The sequence below is a fragment of the Macrosteles quadrilineatus genome, unplaced genomic scaffold (assembly GCF_028750875.1).
Source record: "Macrosteles quadrilineatus isolate MER2022 unplaced genomic scaffold, UCM_ALF_1.0 Scaffold_2__2_contigs__length_208266976, whole genome shotgun sequence".
Classification (NCBI taxonomy): domain Eukaryota; kingdom Metazoa; phylum Arthropoda; class Insecta; order Hemiptera; family Cicadellidae; genus Macrosteles; species Macrosteles quadrilineatus.
In genome coordinates this window covers 18,356,739-18,373,789 of record NW_026542595.1, presented here as the reverse complement: position 1 = coordinate 18,373,789, position 17,051 = coordinate 18,356,739, and the positions used below count along the sequence as shown (strand labels likewise).

General features: G+C 35.0%; 1 protein-coding gene across 1 annotated transcript in view; it reads right to left on the bottom strand.

Annotated features, from left to right (window-relative positions):
* LOC128987429 (probable ATP-dependent RNA helicase spindle-E) overlaps positions 1 to 17,051 on the bottom strand; it is a 274,025-nt gene that overhangs the window by 116,145 nt on the left and 140,829 nt on the right. Inside the window, exons 13-14 of the mRNA XM_054408268.1 lie at positions 4,322 to 4,537; positions 1,747 to 1,970 (exon numbers count right to left, since the gene is read on the bottom strand). Of these exons, the coding sequence (XP_054264243.1) occupies positions 1,747 to 1,970; positions 4,322 to 4,537 (440 nt within the window). The remainder of the gene's footprint in view (positions 1 to 1,746; positions 1,971 to 4,321; positions 4,538 to 17,051) is intronic.

The window sequence follows — 17,051 nt, the reverse complement described above, 5'->3', positions numbered from 1 at the left end:
TTATAAAATGGATGAAGAAGAACTAATTGCGAGATTGTTGGCTAGTGTTGAAAGGGAGGACAAAGAACAACATTTAAAAGAATTAACTAATGATACGTGTGTTCGGAAAACTTTTTTTTTTCCAGAAAAAGAGCTTTGACAAAATGTGTGGTCTTTCTAACAAATGTTTTTTTGTATTAGACAATAGGTGTTTTATTTCAAACACCATTGCAATTTTTTTAAAGAGCTTTGACAGCAGTTGTCCTTGTACAAAATTATTATTTTTATTAGACCATGTACAGTAGACCCCCTCTTAACCGACCCTAATGGGACCGGACCTAGGTCGGATGATTCAAAAGGTCGGATAAAACGGGCAATCCCTAAAATCATAACATAATAAAGTGCTATTCATTTGGAATTATATAATCATTATTTTGAAGTCATACTTGTATTATTTATAAAATAAACTACTCTTATCTCCTTTTTCATACTGATAGAAATGTCACAAATAAACACAAAACATGGTTAAGTCAAATAGGCCTACTTTCAGTGAATATATTATAATACTAGGCAAGAGTCAATAAAATTCCTATTTTAATAACTTTACTACTGTAATGTACTAATTAATGTTTTCCAAATACATCGTAATACAGTAAAGAACCTTTTGTCGTCATTAAAGATACAAGCGACCATTTTGTTACAAGACAGGACGTTTATTTATAGCCTCTCACTGGAGGCTCGAGGCACAAAAACTATCTTGACCTTGGAGTTGTTAACACCCCTTCCCTACCCTCCCTACAAGTTGCGTTGTTTGTTTACTCCAGCGATAAGATAATCAGTTCTCAAAATCGTAACGCACTTTATGATGTTATAAATTTGCCGCACAGATAACATATCAGATCAGATTTGCTCGAGCTACGAACGATGATGACAAACTGACAATAGGCTATGCTATATTTTTTGTAATCATCACAAAATAACTTATTGTTAGTCATATCCTGTTGAGATAAGCGTATGGTTCAGATCTCATCGCCCAGCGTGGGAGCGGAAATGCCGAGATTCCTAGAAAGCGGCGGTTAAACCGAGCTACTCTCAAAGCAAGGTCGGTTAAAACAAACTGTATTATTTTTTGATCAAAGGCGGATAATCTGACTATCGGTTAATACGAGGTCGGTTAAGAGGGGGTCTACTGTACGTGTTTTTATGTCATACAATATTCAAATTTGTATTCTTCTAATATACGATAGTACTGTATAAGTACAAAAAGTAAATCTTTTTTATCCACAACACTAACTTAGTTTTATTTGTTTTTATAACATTTTCTATTTTATATACGACTTAAGTAATAGTGTAATAACTCATAAAAAATGTCTTTCTTACAGTTTTATTGCTATTACTCATCATTGCATAGTTTTTGTACTCCCAGAGGTAACTTCCGTGTGCGCCCTTTGGTGTTTGAAAATCAATGCGCCCGACGGAAGGTTAAGGAAACATTCAATTTTGTAGAAAATAAAATGAGATGACCTTTATTATGAACTTAGTTCTTTAATGCATTCTATTATCTACAAAAAAAATTTTTTTAACTCTACATCATAAAATTAAATTGAATTTTAAAAATTAGGTTTCTGACTGCAAAAAACCTTGAGCTTTTTATAAAGCTCAGCTCTGGCTCGGCTTGATTGAAAATCTCAGACTTACACATCCCTAAATTTGTTTCTCTATCCATTATCACAACTAACGAGCTTTCTGACAAACAGTGCTACTTACTGCGAAGTGTCATAATCAACCATGATGTTGTCAGAGATCTGGTTTTCCCGGAAGATCTCTTTGATCTGGTCAATGTACAAGATAGCTGGCTGCACCATGTTCTGTAGATAGACACACTGATATGGGTTGTGACTATTGAGGACCCTGACAGCATCCATCTCAGCATTTAGATTCTGAATATTGCACGTGTAGAAGTTTGGATAGAATGCACCGGCCAACACCAACTATATGTAGCATGACAAAGTCTTTGTTACAGTAATCAGCTAGTCAAAACAACTGTGTGCTATCTAAGCGGTACATTTCAGGACCTACTCATTGAGCATAATGTTACTTATAGATTAGGGGTGGGTCTATGTATTAATTTCTTTTCGTTATGAAACAGGGTAAAAATTCTAAAAAGCTACAAGATATTTGCTAAGTCTGCATGTTTGCTACAGTAAAGATATGTCTTTATATAACTACTTATATAACAAACATTAAACCAACTGAAATTTTAATAGGCCAATACAACATGTTTTGTATTTTAGTTGTGTGGAAAGTGGAAACGTAATCTCTTTCTTATCACCTTTTCTTTAATATCAAGAGCTGTATAAAACTCAATATAATCATTTCATTATGTAAACATTGAAATAAACAAACATAATAACAATTAATTCTGAACATCTGTGAATCCTTATAACATATATATAACAGACTATAAAAAAAAACAAAAAAAACTATTTACTGTGATACTGCGAGCGTGTGGGGCTAAAATTAGTTAGGGGTTGGACAAGGGCCGGCATCAGTACTTAAGGACAGGAATTCCCACCCTGGAAGTGGCGTCACCAATTTCAGCAAAAATTGACACTGAGACATCTAGATTCATCATTTTGATAACTCTGAAAAGTCAAACCTCGACCTAGTTGACTCATGCTGATTATGAACTTTGACTCAACAAAATTCCGGCAAACCTCACCTCAACAACGAACCTTGTTTTAATGAAATCCTTAATCTAACGAATATTCGGCATAGCATTATACGGTTCAACAAAACAAATAAATATGGATTTTATTTTAAAACAGCAAAAAAGCTTATGCCCAAGCTAAAGGGGATGATTCAGCCAAACAACACATAACAAATTTAAAAATGTTTTTACAGTCTATGGACAATATATATATATGAAGTCATACTAATTGTTAAAAAACAAGATTTATGTGAACAATCTATAACAAGCCTCTCCTATAACCTTAGTCAAAAAGGTGGGTTGTAGAGCCTCACAGGCTCAAGATTTATGAAAAAAACCTTCCTTTCCAATCAACCGTCCAAAGAGTTTTAAAATTCCCCAATGACCTAAAAAAAGAAACAGATTTTAATAAGTTTAAGAAACGGGTCGCCGGAATTTTATCCCCCTGGAATTTTACCCCCTGGGCAAAGCTGATGTCACTATGACGTAGTAACCTGAGTGGCCAAAAGTTTGTTCGCGGCCGGAATTTTACCCCCGCGGATTTGGAAGTCTAATGAAAATAGTCAGAGCGTGATTAATTAGATTAGCGATGAAAACCGGAATTTTACCCCCTGTCCATATAACTAGCGTTTAGACAACTGAAGATGTACGGGCCGGATTTTTACCCCCGGAATTTTACCCCCTGGCCGATTTTATAAATTGAACGATTGATTTTCTTATTTCTGCTTTTAATTAATTGTAAACATTTCATTATTTAGTAGTCTTTATTTATTTATTTTGTAATCTCAACTAAGTAAACAGAATTCTCTGTTTTTATTTTGATCATATTAACAACAGTTGGCTTTAAAGATCGAATCCTGATACACGAATCTCAAAATTAAAATTAAAAACCTGTTCGATTAGTTAATGTTACAAATAAATTAAGATAGGCTACTTAATAAAATGTTTAATATTAAATTAAAACTGAATGAAGATAAGTAATCATTCTCACTAATTTATACATCTGGCAAGGGGGTAAAATTCCAGGGGTAAAAATCCGGGGGGTAAAATTCCGGGGGTAAAAATCCGGGCCGTACATTCTAGGTTTTTATAATTTGATGTGTTCTGATTAAATTCACAACCGTGAAATTATATGTTTAATTCCGCGTTTAATCCATCAAGCTGATGTCGCGGAACTCAAAAGTTCGCGGCCGGAATTTTACCCCCTGGTGTGTGACGTCACGTTTGCCCAGGGGGTAAAATTCCAGGGGGATAAAAATCCGCTACGCCTAAGAAACAACTCAAAGATTACATATTAATTTTAGCCATTTGTTCTATGGAAAAGTTGTCCACCTCCCTGGCATAGGTAGCTTTGGGTTATATTAATTTTGTATTTAATTCTTAACATTGTTATTATTTTAATTCTTATTATTTACTATTTTCATTGTAATTATATTTCTTTTTATTGACACTATTCATTGTACCACCTTTGTATACAAAAAAAATATGACTAAAGAATATGAATATTCAGTTAAGTCTCTTCAGTATCGTTATATTGACGTTAGACAGGTATAAAACAAACGTAAAATTAACTGAAATTATAATATACAACATAGCTTGTATTAATTGTGTGGAAACGTAATCTCTTATCACCTTTAGTATCAATGGTTTTTCTTCTTTGTTCCACAGAGGCTTGTTCTTGAAACGTTCAGTTTTAATGTTGAAGTTTTTTAGCCTCTTTTTAATCTCTTCCTCCAGGAGAGACACCTCCTTCAGCTGTTTGATCTGAAGCATGTATGTTTTGCACCATCCTGCTTCAGTTCCTTTAGACCTTTGAAACTTCCCCATTGCAGTATTTTTACGCCATACCTACAATAAAAAACATGATTATAATATTTTAGACTGAACGAGTTTGTCTTAGCTAAGAATTATCATAGACTAACCAGCACAAGTAGTCTTCCCATCCCATTATTGATTTTGAAGCTTGTTTTGCGTGTCTAGTTCATGTTCGGTGACACTGATCGCTATTATCGACAAAATTTTGTTTCTTTTAGTTTAGAGTTAATATTATGATTTTTGCTTTAGTGTTTGGTAATACTGTATAACTAAGGGACGAGTTATTGTTTATGATTAGATCCTTTTTTTATGCTATACAGGGTTTTAAATTACTGAAATAACAAGAAACAAATTGTAAACAAAACACAGCCTCTACAATGCTACGTACAGAACTACCTATCAATAAAATCGGCTTTTCCATAAGGGTGACAAATCTACTATGAGAGTATGTTTTATCTATGACATTACTATCCGGTATATTAACCCCATTACCTGGTAGTACTGTATGTGGAAGTATGGTTAGTACTATAATCAGTTCACTATATTTAGGCGGTTTAAGGGGAAGTTCCCCACCACTTTTTAGCGAATTTTCCTATAGGGAAGAGGCTATTACCGTAGGTGGCACGGTAAGACCTAGGCCAGGGACCGATATACTTTTTCATTTTGATGTCTCTTTAGGCTAAAAGCACTAAAATTTATATATATACTAGTGGCTTGTAGGGACATAAGTCCCTATAAGAAGCGCTCAAATGTAAAACAAATTATCGTAAGAATTATATTATCTATGTGTCAGAATAGATATCCCTGTACAACATATTTTTTGTGTGAAAAAAATTTTTGTTTGTCTTTGTTTGCTTTTGTTGACATTATTTTTGTCATGTGTTACTGTTTTAATTTAACCATATGATAATAGTTGTTTTCTTGTTGCTATGATTTTGTTTTTAAGTTCACCTTTAAAAGTTTTGTTCTAAAATGAAATGAATACTATTTAATATAATTGATTAAGTAAATACATTCCATTGGCGCAGTACAAGCATGAACTAAGAAGCTTGTTTTAACTGTTTTGTAAGTATTATTCTTTATTGGATTTTCATACACTACATAATTTGAAGAATACCAGACATGGACAACAAAAATCTACCATCTACATCAGAACTAAGTCAAAATATTGATGTCCTAACCCTAATACAATTGTTGAAAAGTCTTGAATTATTCTCCCAAGTGGAGGTGTTTAGGGATAATCTAAGTAAAACTACGACGAAAAACGAATTTAAACTATAACATAATCAAATGTATTTCTCATTAATGTTTTCATGACAAGGAACATTATTGGACAACAAAACAGACAGCTGATAGTAAACAAACATTCACATAATCTATAGTATGACTATTACAAATAACAAAAGGCAGGCATTTTCAACACTTTCCCTTATTTGCATAGTCATGCCGAGATTACAAGATTTTCTGGCAGGACTTGAAGTCTTGGTTGAGGTATAGGGTTCGTTTCATCGTCAACAAGAGTAACTTCGGCAAAGTTTGACGAAACATAATTGTTAAGCCACTCGGTTGCCTTCTTTGCCGAGTCGAGTGCCGGGTTGCAGTATCGTAAAACCAGTAAATAATTTGGATTTTCATTAAACTATTTTGATAAAGGGTTTTATTTGGTAGAATATTTAAGTGTGTTATCACTCTTTCTAGTGTTTAGTGATTAGAATCATCCTAGACTTGTTTTATTTCATAGAATTTTAATTCATATTGGTTGTCAAGTGATATCTCACCTTCACTATTTTTATATCATATATGGGTTTTTTCCTTGTTATAACCCTCCTCCCCTGCTTTAAAAACAAGGTGGTGCCCTCTTAAAACAAAAACAAAAAAAAAGGCATACAAAGAAAAATACAAAAAAATATACAAAAAAAACTCATAAAGAAATATTAGGCTATTGAATTTTGAAGAAATTAGTTTGAAATTTTGGTCAAACCCCCCACCCCCTAGGCTGAGCTACTGGGACCGCTACAACCGTACCGTACCGACGTTTTCGGTGCACCGCAGACCCCTTCGTGAAAGGTATAAAACCATTGAAAGGAGCAGAAGATTGGCCGACATGGAAAGATCGAGTGTTGGACGTTCTAGAGTTGTTCGACGCGGTTGATATCGTCGAGGGAAAGAGAGAAAAGCCTACCCTCTCTGAGCCTCCGACTAAAACCAAAAAGGAAGAACTTCAGAAATTCAACAAATCCACGACTCAGGCAAAAATAGTCATTTCTCAGTGCGTTAGTGATGATCTACGTGATCTACAAGCAATCTTAAACTCCCCTATACCTAAAAACGTATCAGAACTTAGACAACTTCTCGGTCTTGTCAATTATCTATATATTAATACGCAAGCGGTTTTCTTCTCACAGTCATAACTCGATAACGGCTGGACGGATTTTAATGTTTGAGGTGTCAAATTAAAGGTATTTTCACGTAGATGTGCAAATACGTCTCAGAATATTAAGAAAGGGCACCACTTAAGTACACTTAAGGGCTAAAGTTTGGAAGGAGGCGCTATCTGTTGACATTAGATCAAACTCATTTCCCTTTGTTTACAAATAACATATGGACGTAGTTTGAAATAGTTTTTAAGGTTAACCACAGACTGCAGGACTTAAAACTTCCAGAGCAAAGCCGGAATAGATATTTCCATTTAAACGTCTGTTAAATAAGTCTTAAACGGATGTATGGTTTGATGAAAAAAACAAGTTTAATTTGAATTATTTAACAGTAATGAAGTTATGAAATTAATGAAATTTTTGAAGACAGAACTGAACAATCCAACTATTTCCCGGAATCTCTTTTTACTTTCTCCCCCTATACCATAGTATATGGAGAAAGTATTGTTTTCGTCAAAATTTTCGAGTTTGAGTTTTGAGTGGATATATTCGTTTTGGGCCCCCCTGGACCCAAAAAAGTGGTTTTCGAAGTGATGTCTGTGTGTGTGTGTGTGTGTGTGTGTGTGTGTGTGTGTGTGTGTTGGGGAATGATACATTGTGAGATCCGACGTATGGTTACACACCAACAACGTGAGCTCCGTTTTCAATGTGAGCTCCGACCCCCCGGAGCTCGGATTGAGAAAGCCTCTGATTCGTTGTCCTAGTGACTTCGGCATCACGGAAATACCCGAAATAGCTCGAACTAGGTCGGAGCTCATTTTACTGCTTTTTACCAAAGTGTGCGAGTGTATAGCTTCATAAAATCGACACCACGTCGCGCTACGATCGCGTTTACACTCTTCGATGCACACCAACATGGTTCCACACAGTCAATGTGAGTTCCGCTATTGTTCTGACTTCCGCTCCGCATTTAGTTGTTTTCAGCGCGTTATTCTCGAATTTCTAGTGCCAGAACGCGATCCAGACTACTGTATATCCATGTCGTGTTTATAGGCACTGAGGAGGGGGGAGGTAGCTTCGCCGTCAGCATAGCATTGTTGTAGTCTGTTGCGTTCTCCAGCTGTGTTTACCGCTGAAAATAAAATATTCTTTAATTTATGATAAGGATAAATTGCATAAACCAAAGCCTTCTCTGAGGGTATAGTAATGATTTCCCCGAGCAAAGCTTAGTACCCTGGTACTTATTTATTTTTTTCAAGTCGATCTACCAATTCTCCAAATCAGTAATCAATAGTCAGCTATCTTGAAACAGCTGTTCCGTCGTATGTTCTTTAAAATGCTTAATTGTATCCACAACTAACTGTTTACATTTCATTTCAGTATTAAGTTTTTTTTTTTATTTTATTTCGGGACGTGATTTTTATTTCCTTCCCGATTGTTTGGGGTAAAACAACTAGGTTAAATATTATTGCAGATAGCAATAATATTGAAAACAAGCATCGTACTAAAAACAATTCTGTATAAAAATTAAACAAGTACAGTAACAAGATCTGTTGTTGACTAAACAAATTTAATTTTTGGTTCAATTAACTATGAAACATAAATATAATTATAAAACACCAAATGCTAACCTTATATAGACATTTAACGTGAATACGACACGAATACAACTACATAAAAAAACTTGAGTAAAGTCTTAAGGCCTGATATATGGTTACTTGTAAAACAGCAGTAGAGTTTAATCAGGCAGGCCCAATCCTAAATATTTTAACATGTGCCTATCACAATGTCATTATTTTTGCATGACTTTAATCCTCAATTGTGACATCATTGTGAAGATCTCCCGTGATGACGGAGCCACCGTGACCATGTTCGCGGCGCTATATTCAGTTGTCCAGGCGTCTCAGCAGTCAACACATCTCGTAATCTCGGCGCCTGATCCACAACCATAGATCTCTATATAATACAACAAATCTGTATTATATATATGTCCACAACACGCCCCACGCTCGCGGCCGGATCGTCAACGTGTCCCCGAATGTCCCGCGGTCAGAGCACCATCGCTTGTGAGCACGGTGCCATCATCAACATTACCCGCGTTCACGGCACCATCGCAAACACTTCCCTCGCTGCCCACGCTCATGGCGCGATCGTCAACATGTCTCATGGTTGTGGTACCATCGTCAAAATTTCTCACGGTCGTGGCGTAATCATTGACATGTTTTGCGGTTACGATGCCATTGTCAACACGTCTCGATTATGTCTCCGGTCACGGCATTATCGTCAACATGTTTTGAGGTCATGGTACCAACGTCAACATGTCTCATGGTTCCAGTGTTATCGTCAACGTTTTTGCGGTCATGGCGTTAACCGTCAACGTATCTTGCACTCACGGTGCCATCGTTGACATGTCTCGTGGTCACGGTGCTAACTTCAACATACCTCGTGCCACAGAAAACATATTAAGAACGTTTTCTGTGCTCGAGGTTACTTTGCCAGGATAAATATCTCCCGCGATTACGGATACATCATCGTCTCCTAGGTCCGCCGAACCATATCGTGAAATTCTCTCGCAATCACGGAAGTGTCATCATCGTCACTCGCGACGCAGCGAATCCTTATTTTATCAAAATATACTTGACTATTTTAAAAACAATAGCTTCAACTTCGTGTGGACTTTAAAGCCTCCGATTTATTTTATACAACCTTGAATATGGGCGAATTTCTCTCGTTTGTATTATAACGCAATAACACAGTATGTTTTATTCTTAATTCGGGAACAAACCACGACTAGCTACCTCTAGTAAGATATAATCGTAGGCACCTGGTACAAAGTGTTCCACATATTGTTTAATCTAAGCAAACTCATAAACATTCAGTACTTGGAAAGGTAAAGGAAATATGAGTGAGCAGAATACAGGAATGTCCCGTTAACACGTTATTCACACGTTACTCCAAATGGACTTCATAAGCAATTTCTTAGATTTTCCTTTTGCAACAGGTCATCCCAGTTATTGGAGTGTCGGGTCACTCGGGTCAGTTCACTTTTGTGATATTGCGAGAGTGTGATTGACCTCCAATTTCCAACCTATAAATATTGTTTAGGTTTTACGTGGTAATAAATCGCAAAAAGGACAACTCTCCTATTTGTCCCTAACTTTCTTTTCTTGTCCGCATCTTTCCTACGCTCGAAAATCTCGATTGAACATAGCAAAAAGCGATGGAAACCGGAGATTTTTGGAGCTTGATTTTTTACCCTACTTTTAATGTGTTTTTATTATTATTAAACCCATCTAAAAAAAAAATTGCTGCTAACAGTTTTCCAGCAAACGCCATTTTTACCCAGAAACCCAGGTTTTAAAATTCGTAAAAAATAGCAAAGTGCCGAAAATTACCAATTTGTGGGTAAACCAAAGTAATCCAACCTAGCTTACTCTAACCTAACCTAACTTAACCCATGCTTAGATCAGCAAAGTGCCGAAAATTACCGATTTTGGGTAAACGCAGCTTAGGTTAGGTTAAGCTGAGGAGCTCAGCTAAAGGTTATATTAGGGAGTCCTTGGAGGCTAGTGGCCATCTTGGATAATTTCAAACAGCTGCTGAAGAGAGATTTATCGTCCAAAAATATTTTTTTCAAACACCAAAGTGATAATAATTTAACATCGAGTATACTGTGAGATTAGAAATGTTCTTTGTAGTTTTTTATTGTTCTCCAAGGGAGTCAATGAAAGCTAACAGCCATCTTGGATTTGTCCCCCATAAGAGCAATGTTAATTACGTTAATTTCAAACAGCAGCTGGAGAGTTATTTACAGTCCAAAAATATTTCTTCAAACACCAGAGTGATTGTAATTTAAATATCTAGTTTATTGTGAGATTATAAAAGTATATTGTGTCTTTGTAGTTCTTTCATTGTTTTATGAGTTAGAACGTCTAGGCTCCAAGGACTCTTTTGCACTCTTTTATTGACACTTACCAGTCAAATGTGGCGATATTAATGATTTATAACGCTTTTCACGATTTTCAAACGTGTTTTTCGTGGTGAAATATGTGTTTGCTGCAAAAAGTGCAAAAGGAAAAGAAGTTTGAAATGATTCGAATAATAAGAAAAATAGGCTACCATTAAAAGGAAAAAAGATTTTTCGAGCGCTTATAATCGCCGATTTCTAAAGCTTTTCTCGACTTTCAAACGTGATTTTCAGGTGAAATAGTCGTTTCCCCCTAAAGCTCCAAAGGAAAAAGTGCTTAAAATAGCAAAATTTTGGTAGATAAGGTAAAAAATGCTATATAACATAAGTAGTGCAAGTTCAGTATTGCCTCCTGGATTTCACCAATCACGTATTCAGACCCTAATTCCAAAATTTAGTTAACCTTGCGCTGGATTTTGAGATAAATATTGCAAACCCACAACGGACCGTTCCAGTTCTCCCTTATCTTTACCGCATATCTCTCTTATCTCCAAGACTACAGACTGCGCAATGAAGGAGGGTCTCGTGCCTATGCCTAATCTGATGAAGAATGAGCAAGAGCAATCGTACATTTGTTTTTTAATTGTGGTGTAAAACTTTTTAATTTATGTTTATATGTTATTTAATTTCTTGTTATGTGAGTTTGAATTTAGTATGGTAGCCATTTCAGAAGAAAGTATTAAAATAATTTGAGATGTTAAGATTATGAAGAAATGTCATTTCTTTAACAGAAATACTTAGATAACTTCTCAAAATGACTTCTAAATTGTTATTTATTTTGCTAATGCAAACAAGCATCTGTTTCGTAAATATAATTAAATTATTTCGTTTATTACGATTGTGTTGGTGTACATTACTACCGATATGTCGAACTATTGACAAGAATGCCACATTTAGCTACCCCATTCAGTTTTTCATATTTAAAAATCATATCTTACAAACAGAACTTTCCAAATTAAACATCAAAATTATTTAACTGACCTTTACCCTATAGAATCAGGAATCCCCAAAGGAAGCGTGCTTGAACCATACTTGTATATTCCCTATACATCGGACCTACCAGAAATTGTAAACACTATGGTTGCCACATTTGCGGATGATATGACCATTTTATCTGTCCACGACAAACTGGTTCAAACTACAGCAAATTTACAGTTAAACTTGGATGAAATTTCACATTGGTTTAAAACACAGAGGTTCAAAATTAATGAAAATAAATCAGAAAACATTACTTTTACCCTAAATCTGGCTACATGTCCTCCGGACATTGTTCCATGAACAATATTCACCACCCTAAAGTAACAGAAATAAAATACTTGGGCATGCACTTAGATGCAAAGCTTAATTTGAAGGCACATATCTGGACTAAAAGACAATATCTAAATTTAAAAATAACGAAGCTTAATTGTCTTCTTGGATCTAAATCAAAACTTAGTACACAAAATAATGTTACTTTGCAGAAAAGTTATGAAACCAATTTGGACTTATGGGATCCAACTTTGGGGATCATCAAGTACATCAAAACATTGAAATTTTTCAACGATACCAATCAAAATTGCTACGTAAAATTGTCAACGCAACACACCTTGGTTTGTTACCAACAGAACACTTCATAATAATCTTAGAATTTGAAAAGTCAAAGAAGAAATTACAAAATCTAGTGAAAAAAGATTATCAAATTGGAAAATCATTCAAAATCGTCTTATACAAAACAACTTTTGCAAAACTTGACAGCTAGCCTGACCATACTACTGGAACGAATTTCACGCGGTTGGTAGGCCTACCAAATGAAAGATATTTTCCTGTAGATGTGATGAATCCCTTTATAAATTAAAATAGGCTCAAAAATAAACACAAGAAACGAATTTAAAATTAAAAAAATAACTTGGGCCGTATGGGTTGCCATGTAGGTAACGAAATAACAACTAAATGTAAACAGAAAATAAAACCAAATAGAAGAAATTCCATTTACATGTCTTATTTATAGCATAGGGTAAATATAGATAAGTTGGAAAAATACATACTTTTGGTCAAGTTTCCGACCACAGGGCGAGCTCTCATCTTGCACTAAATTTATTGGACAATCACAACACCATTTACAGACTGAAGCGACTTACGATATTAAACCTCCCATTCAGATTCGGCTGTGTTATCAAAATTATCTTTGTTAGCTAGTGTTGAGAGTGGTAAATCACTATACTTTTAATGTTGTATTATTGTTAATGTATTTGCTTATTTGTCTACTTTTGAAACAGACTGTAAATTAAATAAAGTTGAAACCCGATTAAGCTACAACCCATTTAATAGTATATTTCGTCCCTAGGGCCAAAAATAAGGTTTTGCCGGCTCGAGATAGTTTTTAAGTTCTCGACTTCGTCTCGATCGAGAGCTGCAAAACCATTTAGGTCCGTGGTACGAACGCTATTTTGCACCACAGTATACCCTATTGCCACTATTCACCTCTATAATAAATGCACACTGATGGTCAACACAACTACAACTTTAAGGTTATGTGAAGAAATAATTCGAGGAATCAGCAAAAATAAAAATAAATAGTTGCTAGGCAACGGTGACAATAAAATAATTCTATTGCAATGCTATGGATACTGATTGTGCATTTAATATGCATTCATGTTTTAAGTAAGTAAGCGGGCAGCTAAATTTGCGGCCCTAGGGACCTGCTCGGTCCCCAAATAACGATGACAGCTGGCATGGCCAGCAAAACGTAACTTTCAGCCACCAATTAACGTATGTAGAACCACTAAAACATTATAGTGTGGTGAAAAAAAATTATACATACTTTCGATACATGCGATTGCATACAATCGAAGCTCATTACTGAGTTTAAATCAGCTGATTTTCACTTCCTAGGGAGAAAAGAGTGAAAAGACCTACTTTAAGCTCTTTAAATACGGCTGTTTTTGCTGCAGTATGACTCAGCGTTTGCAGTATGCCTCAGTGTTTTAATAAATATTTGATAGTTAATTTGTCGATAGTGTAATGCAGGTTTATCTTATATAATTCATTACAATGACCAACCACCAAACCACATACACTTCAGATTCAGTTAAGCCTAAAATTATTCAAAGATCCCGTGGGTGATAACATAGGTACCAAAAAGATATTTTTTAGATTTTAAGATGAAAAATTAACTGATGAAGAAGCGGATGAAGCAACAGTCTGATCTAGAGTTAAGTTCACAAGAACAGTGGGAATGAAGCTAGTAATGCCTCTCACATTGAACAGATCCAAAACTGGGTTCCTAGGCAAGACTAGTAACTTTCCGTAGAACGAAGACGAGTATTGGTGTTACCTTCGAACTTACCATTCCCGGAGCTCACATTGAGCATACACCATACCGGAGCTCACAATGAGCATACACACTTCCGGAGCTCACATTGTGCATACACACTGCCGGAGCTCACATTGAGCATACACACTGCCGGAGCTCACATTGACCATACACACTTCCGGAGCTCAGGTCGACTTACATACCGGAGCTCACATTGCATTACAAAATCCAAGTTGTGAATTTTAATCAAACCTTGAGTTTTAAGTGTCCACAGTTAAGTACAAGACATCTTTTAAAAAAGTGACATATATTTTCTTTAAATAACCTCTCCTTCTACCGGAGCTCACATTACTGTGTAATACCATGGAGCTCACATTGGTTGCCAAACGCGTATGTGTGTGTGTCTGTGTGTCTGGATGTGTACAGAGCTGGAGACTACACCTGTGGTCCGATTTCGATGAAATTTGGTATGTAGGTTCTAATCTATGGTATCTCCAGGCATTTCTTTCATTTTTTTGAAATTTTGATTTTTAATAGGGATTTTCCCATAAAAACCCATAAAAATCCGGAAAAATCGAATTTTCTCAAAAATGGCCCGAACGATTTTAATAAAAATTTAGTATGTTGTAGCCCTTTAAATTCTGAACAAAATGGTACAAATCCCATTTCTGTAAAAATTACGGTTCAAAAGTTATGGTAAATTATGTTATTTTCCCATAAAAACCCATAAAATAACGAAAAATAGGATTTTAGAAAAAAATCCTGTTTTGATTTAACATAGTATGTTATGGTCCTTACAATTTTGAGATTTTTTTTTCATTTTTTGATTTTTTATTTTTAATGGAGATTTTCCCATAAAACCCCATAAAATAACGGTAAATTATGATTTTCCCAAAAATGGCCCGAACGACTTTGATAAAAATAAAGTATGTTATAGTCCTTTATATTCTGAACAAAACGGCACAAATCCGATTCCTTTAAAAATTACGGTTCAAAAGTTATTGTAAATTATGTTATTTTCCCCATAAAAACCCCATAAAATAACAAAAATTCGGATTTTCCCAAAAAATGGCATGAACTATTTTGATAAAAATGTAGTATGTTATAGTCCTTTATATTCTGAACAAAATTGTACAAATCCCATTTCCGGATATGAGGTTGTTGACAAACTTATGGGAGAAAGTATGTGTCAGAATGCTGATACCGTTTATTTTGTACTCTATCAACAAGTTTTAGGCTATTTTTACTTTCTCCTCCTATACCATAGTATATGGAGAAAGTATTGTTTTCGTCAAAATTTTCGAGTTTGAGTTTTGAGTGGATATATTCGTTTTGGGTCCCCCCGGACCCAAAAAAGTGGTTTTCGAAGTGATGTCTGTGTGTGTGTGTGTGTGTGTGTGTGTGTGTGTGTGTGTGTGTGTGTGTCTGTGTGTCTGGATGTGTACAGAGCTAGAGACTACACCTGTGGTCCGATTTCGATGAAATTTGGTATGTAGGTTCTAATCCATGGTATCTCCAGGCGTTTTTTTCTTTTTTTTGAAATTTTGATTTTTAATGGGGATTTTCCCATAAAAACCCATAAAAAACCAGAAAAATCAAATTTTCTCAAAAATGGCCCGAACGATTTTAATAAAAATTTAGTATGTTGTAGCCCTTTAAATTCAGAATAAAATGGTACAAATCCCATATCTGTAAAAATTACCGTTCAAAAGTTATGGTCAATTATGTTATTTTCCCATTAAAAACCCCATAAAATAACAAAAAATAGGATTTTAGAAAGAAATCCGGCTTTGATTTAACATAGTATGTTATAGTCCTTACAGTTTTAATAGTTTTTTAAAATTTTTAGAATTTATTATTTTTAATGGGGATTTTCCCATAAAACCCCATAAAATAACGGAAAATACGATTTTCCCAAAAATGGCCCGAACGATTTTGATAAAAATTTAGTATGTTGTAGCCCTTTATATTCTGAACAAAATGGTACAAATCCCATTTCTGTAAAAATTACGGTTCAAAAGTTATTGTAAATTATGTCATTTTCCCATAAAACCCCCCCAAAAAAACAGAAAAATCGGATTTTCCCAAATATGGCCCGAACGATTTTGATAAAAATTTAGCATGTTATAGTCCTTTAAATTCTTAACAAAATTGTACAAATCCCATTTGCGTATATTTACTCTCACCACTTACACATAATAAAGGTTGTTGACAAACTTATGGGAGAAAGTATGTGTCAGAATGCTGATACCGTTTATTTATACTATGACTATTCTCCAATAAAATTTGGTCCTTTATTATTTTTTCTAGCTTCTTGGCTATTTTGTAGGCTGGACTTGGCATAAAATTTACCAAGGGTCTGATGGGGACGTCAGGCTTATGGATCTTGGGGAGGCCTCTGAGTATAGGGGCTTGTAGATAAGTTACTTTCAGTGAGGTGATTTCACTTTTTGATAAAAGGTTTTTACTTTCTGAAATAGCTTTATTTATCAATTTGCTGTAATTTAAAGTTGGATCTTTATTTAAAGCATATATTTTATTGTGGTTCAAAAAAGTTTTTACCTTATTTACATAATCGTTTTTGTACATTTACATTATCACAATTGAGTTGCCCTTATCAGCCTTGGTGATAAGAGCGTTGTGGTCGGCAAGCTTATGCTTGACGCTCGTTAGGACATGTCTCATGGCGTTGAACTTCAAATGTTTTCTTGTACGTGGGGGATTTTTGGCGATACATCTAGCTTTATCACTCATAATGATTCGAGCAGCTTCACGTACTTCATTATTTTTTATTTATTTAATTGAAGCTTCAGTGTCTAGTAACTCAGTAAACAGATTATTTTTCTTGCTATTAGGAAAATTAAAATTTAAGCCTTTGCACAGTAAATTTAACTCCTCATTTCCAAATTCAAT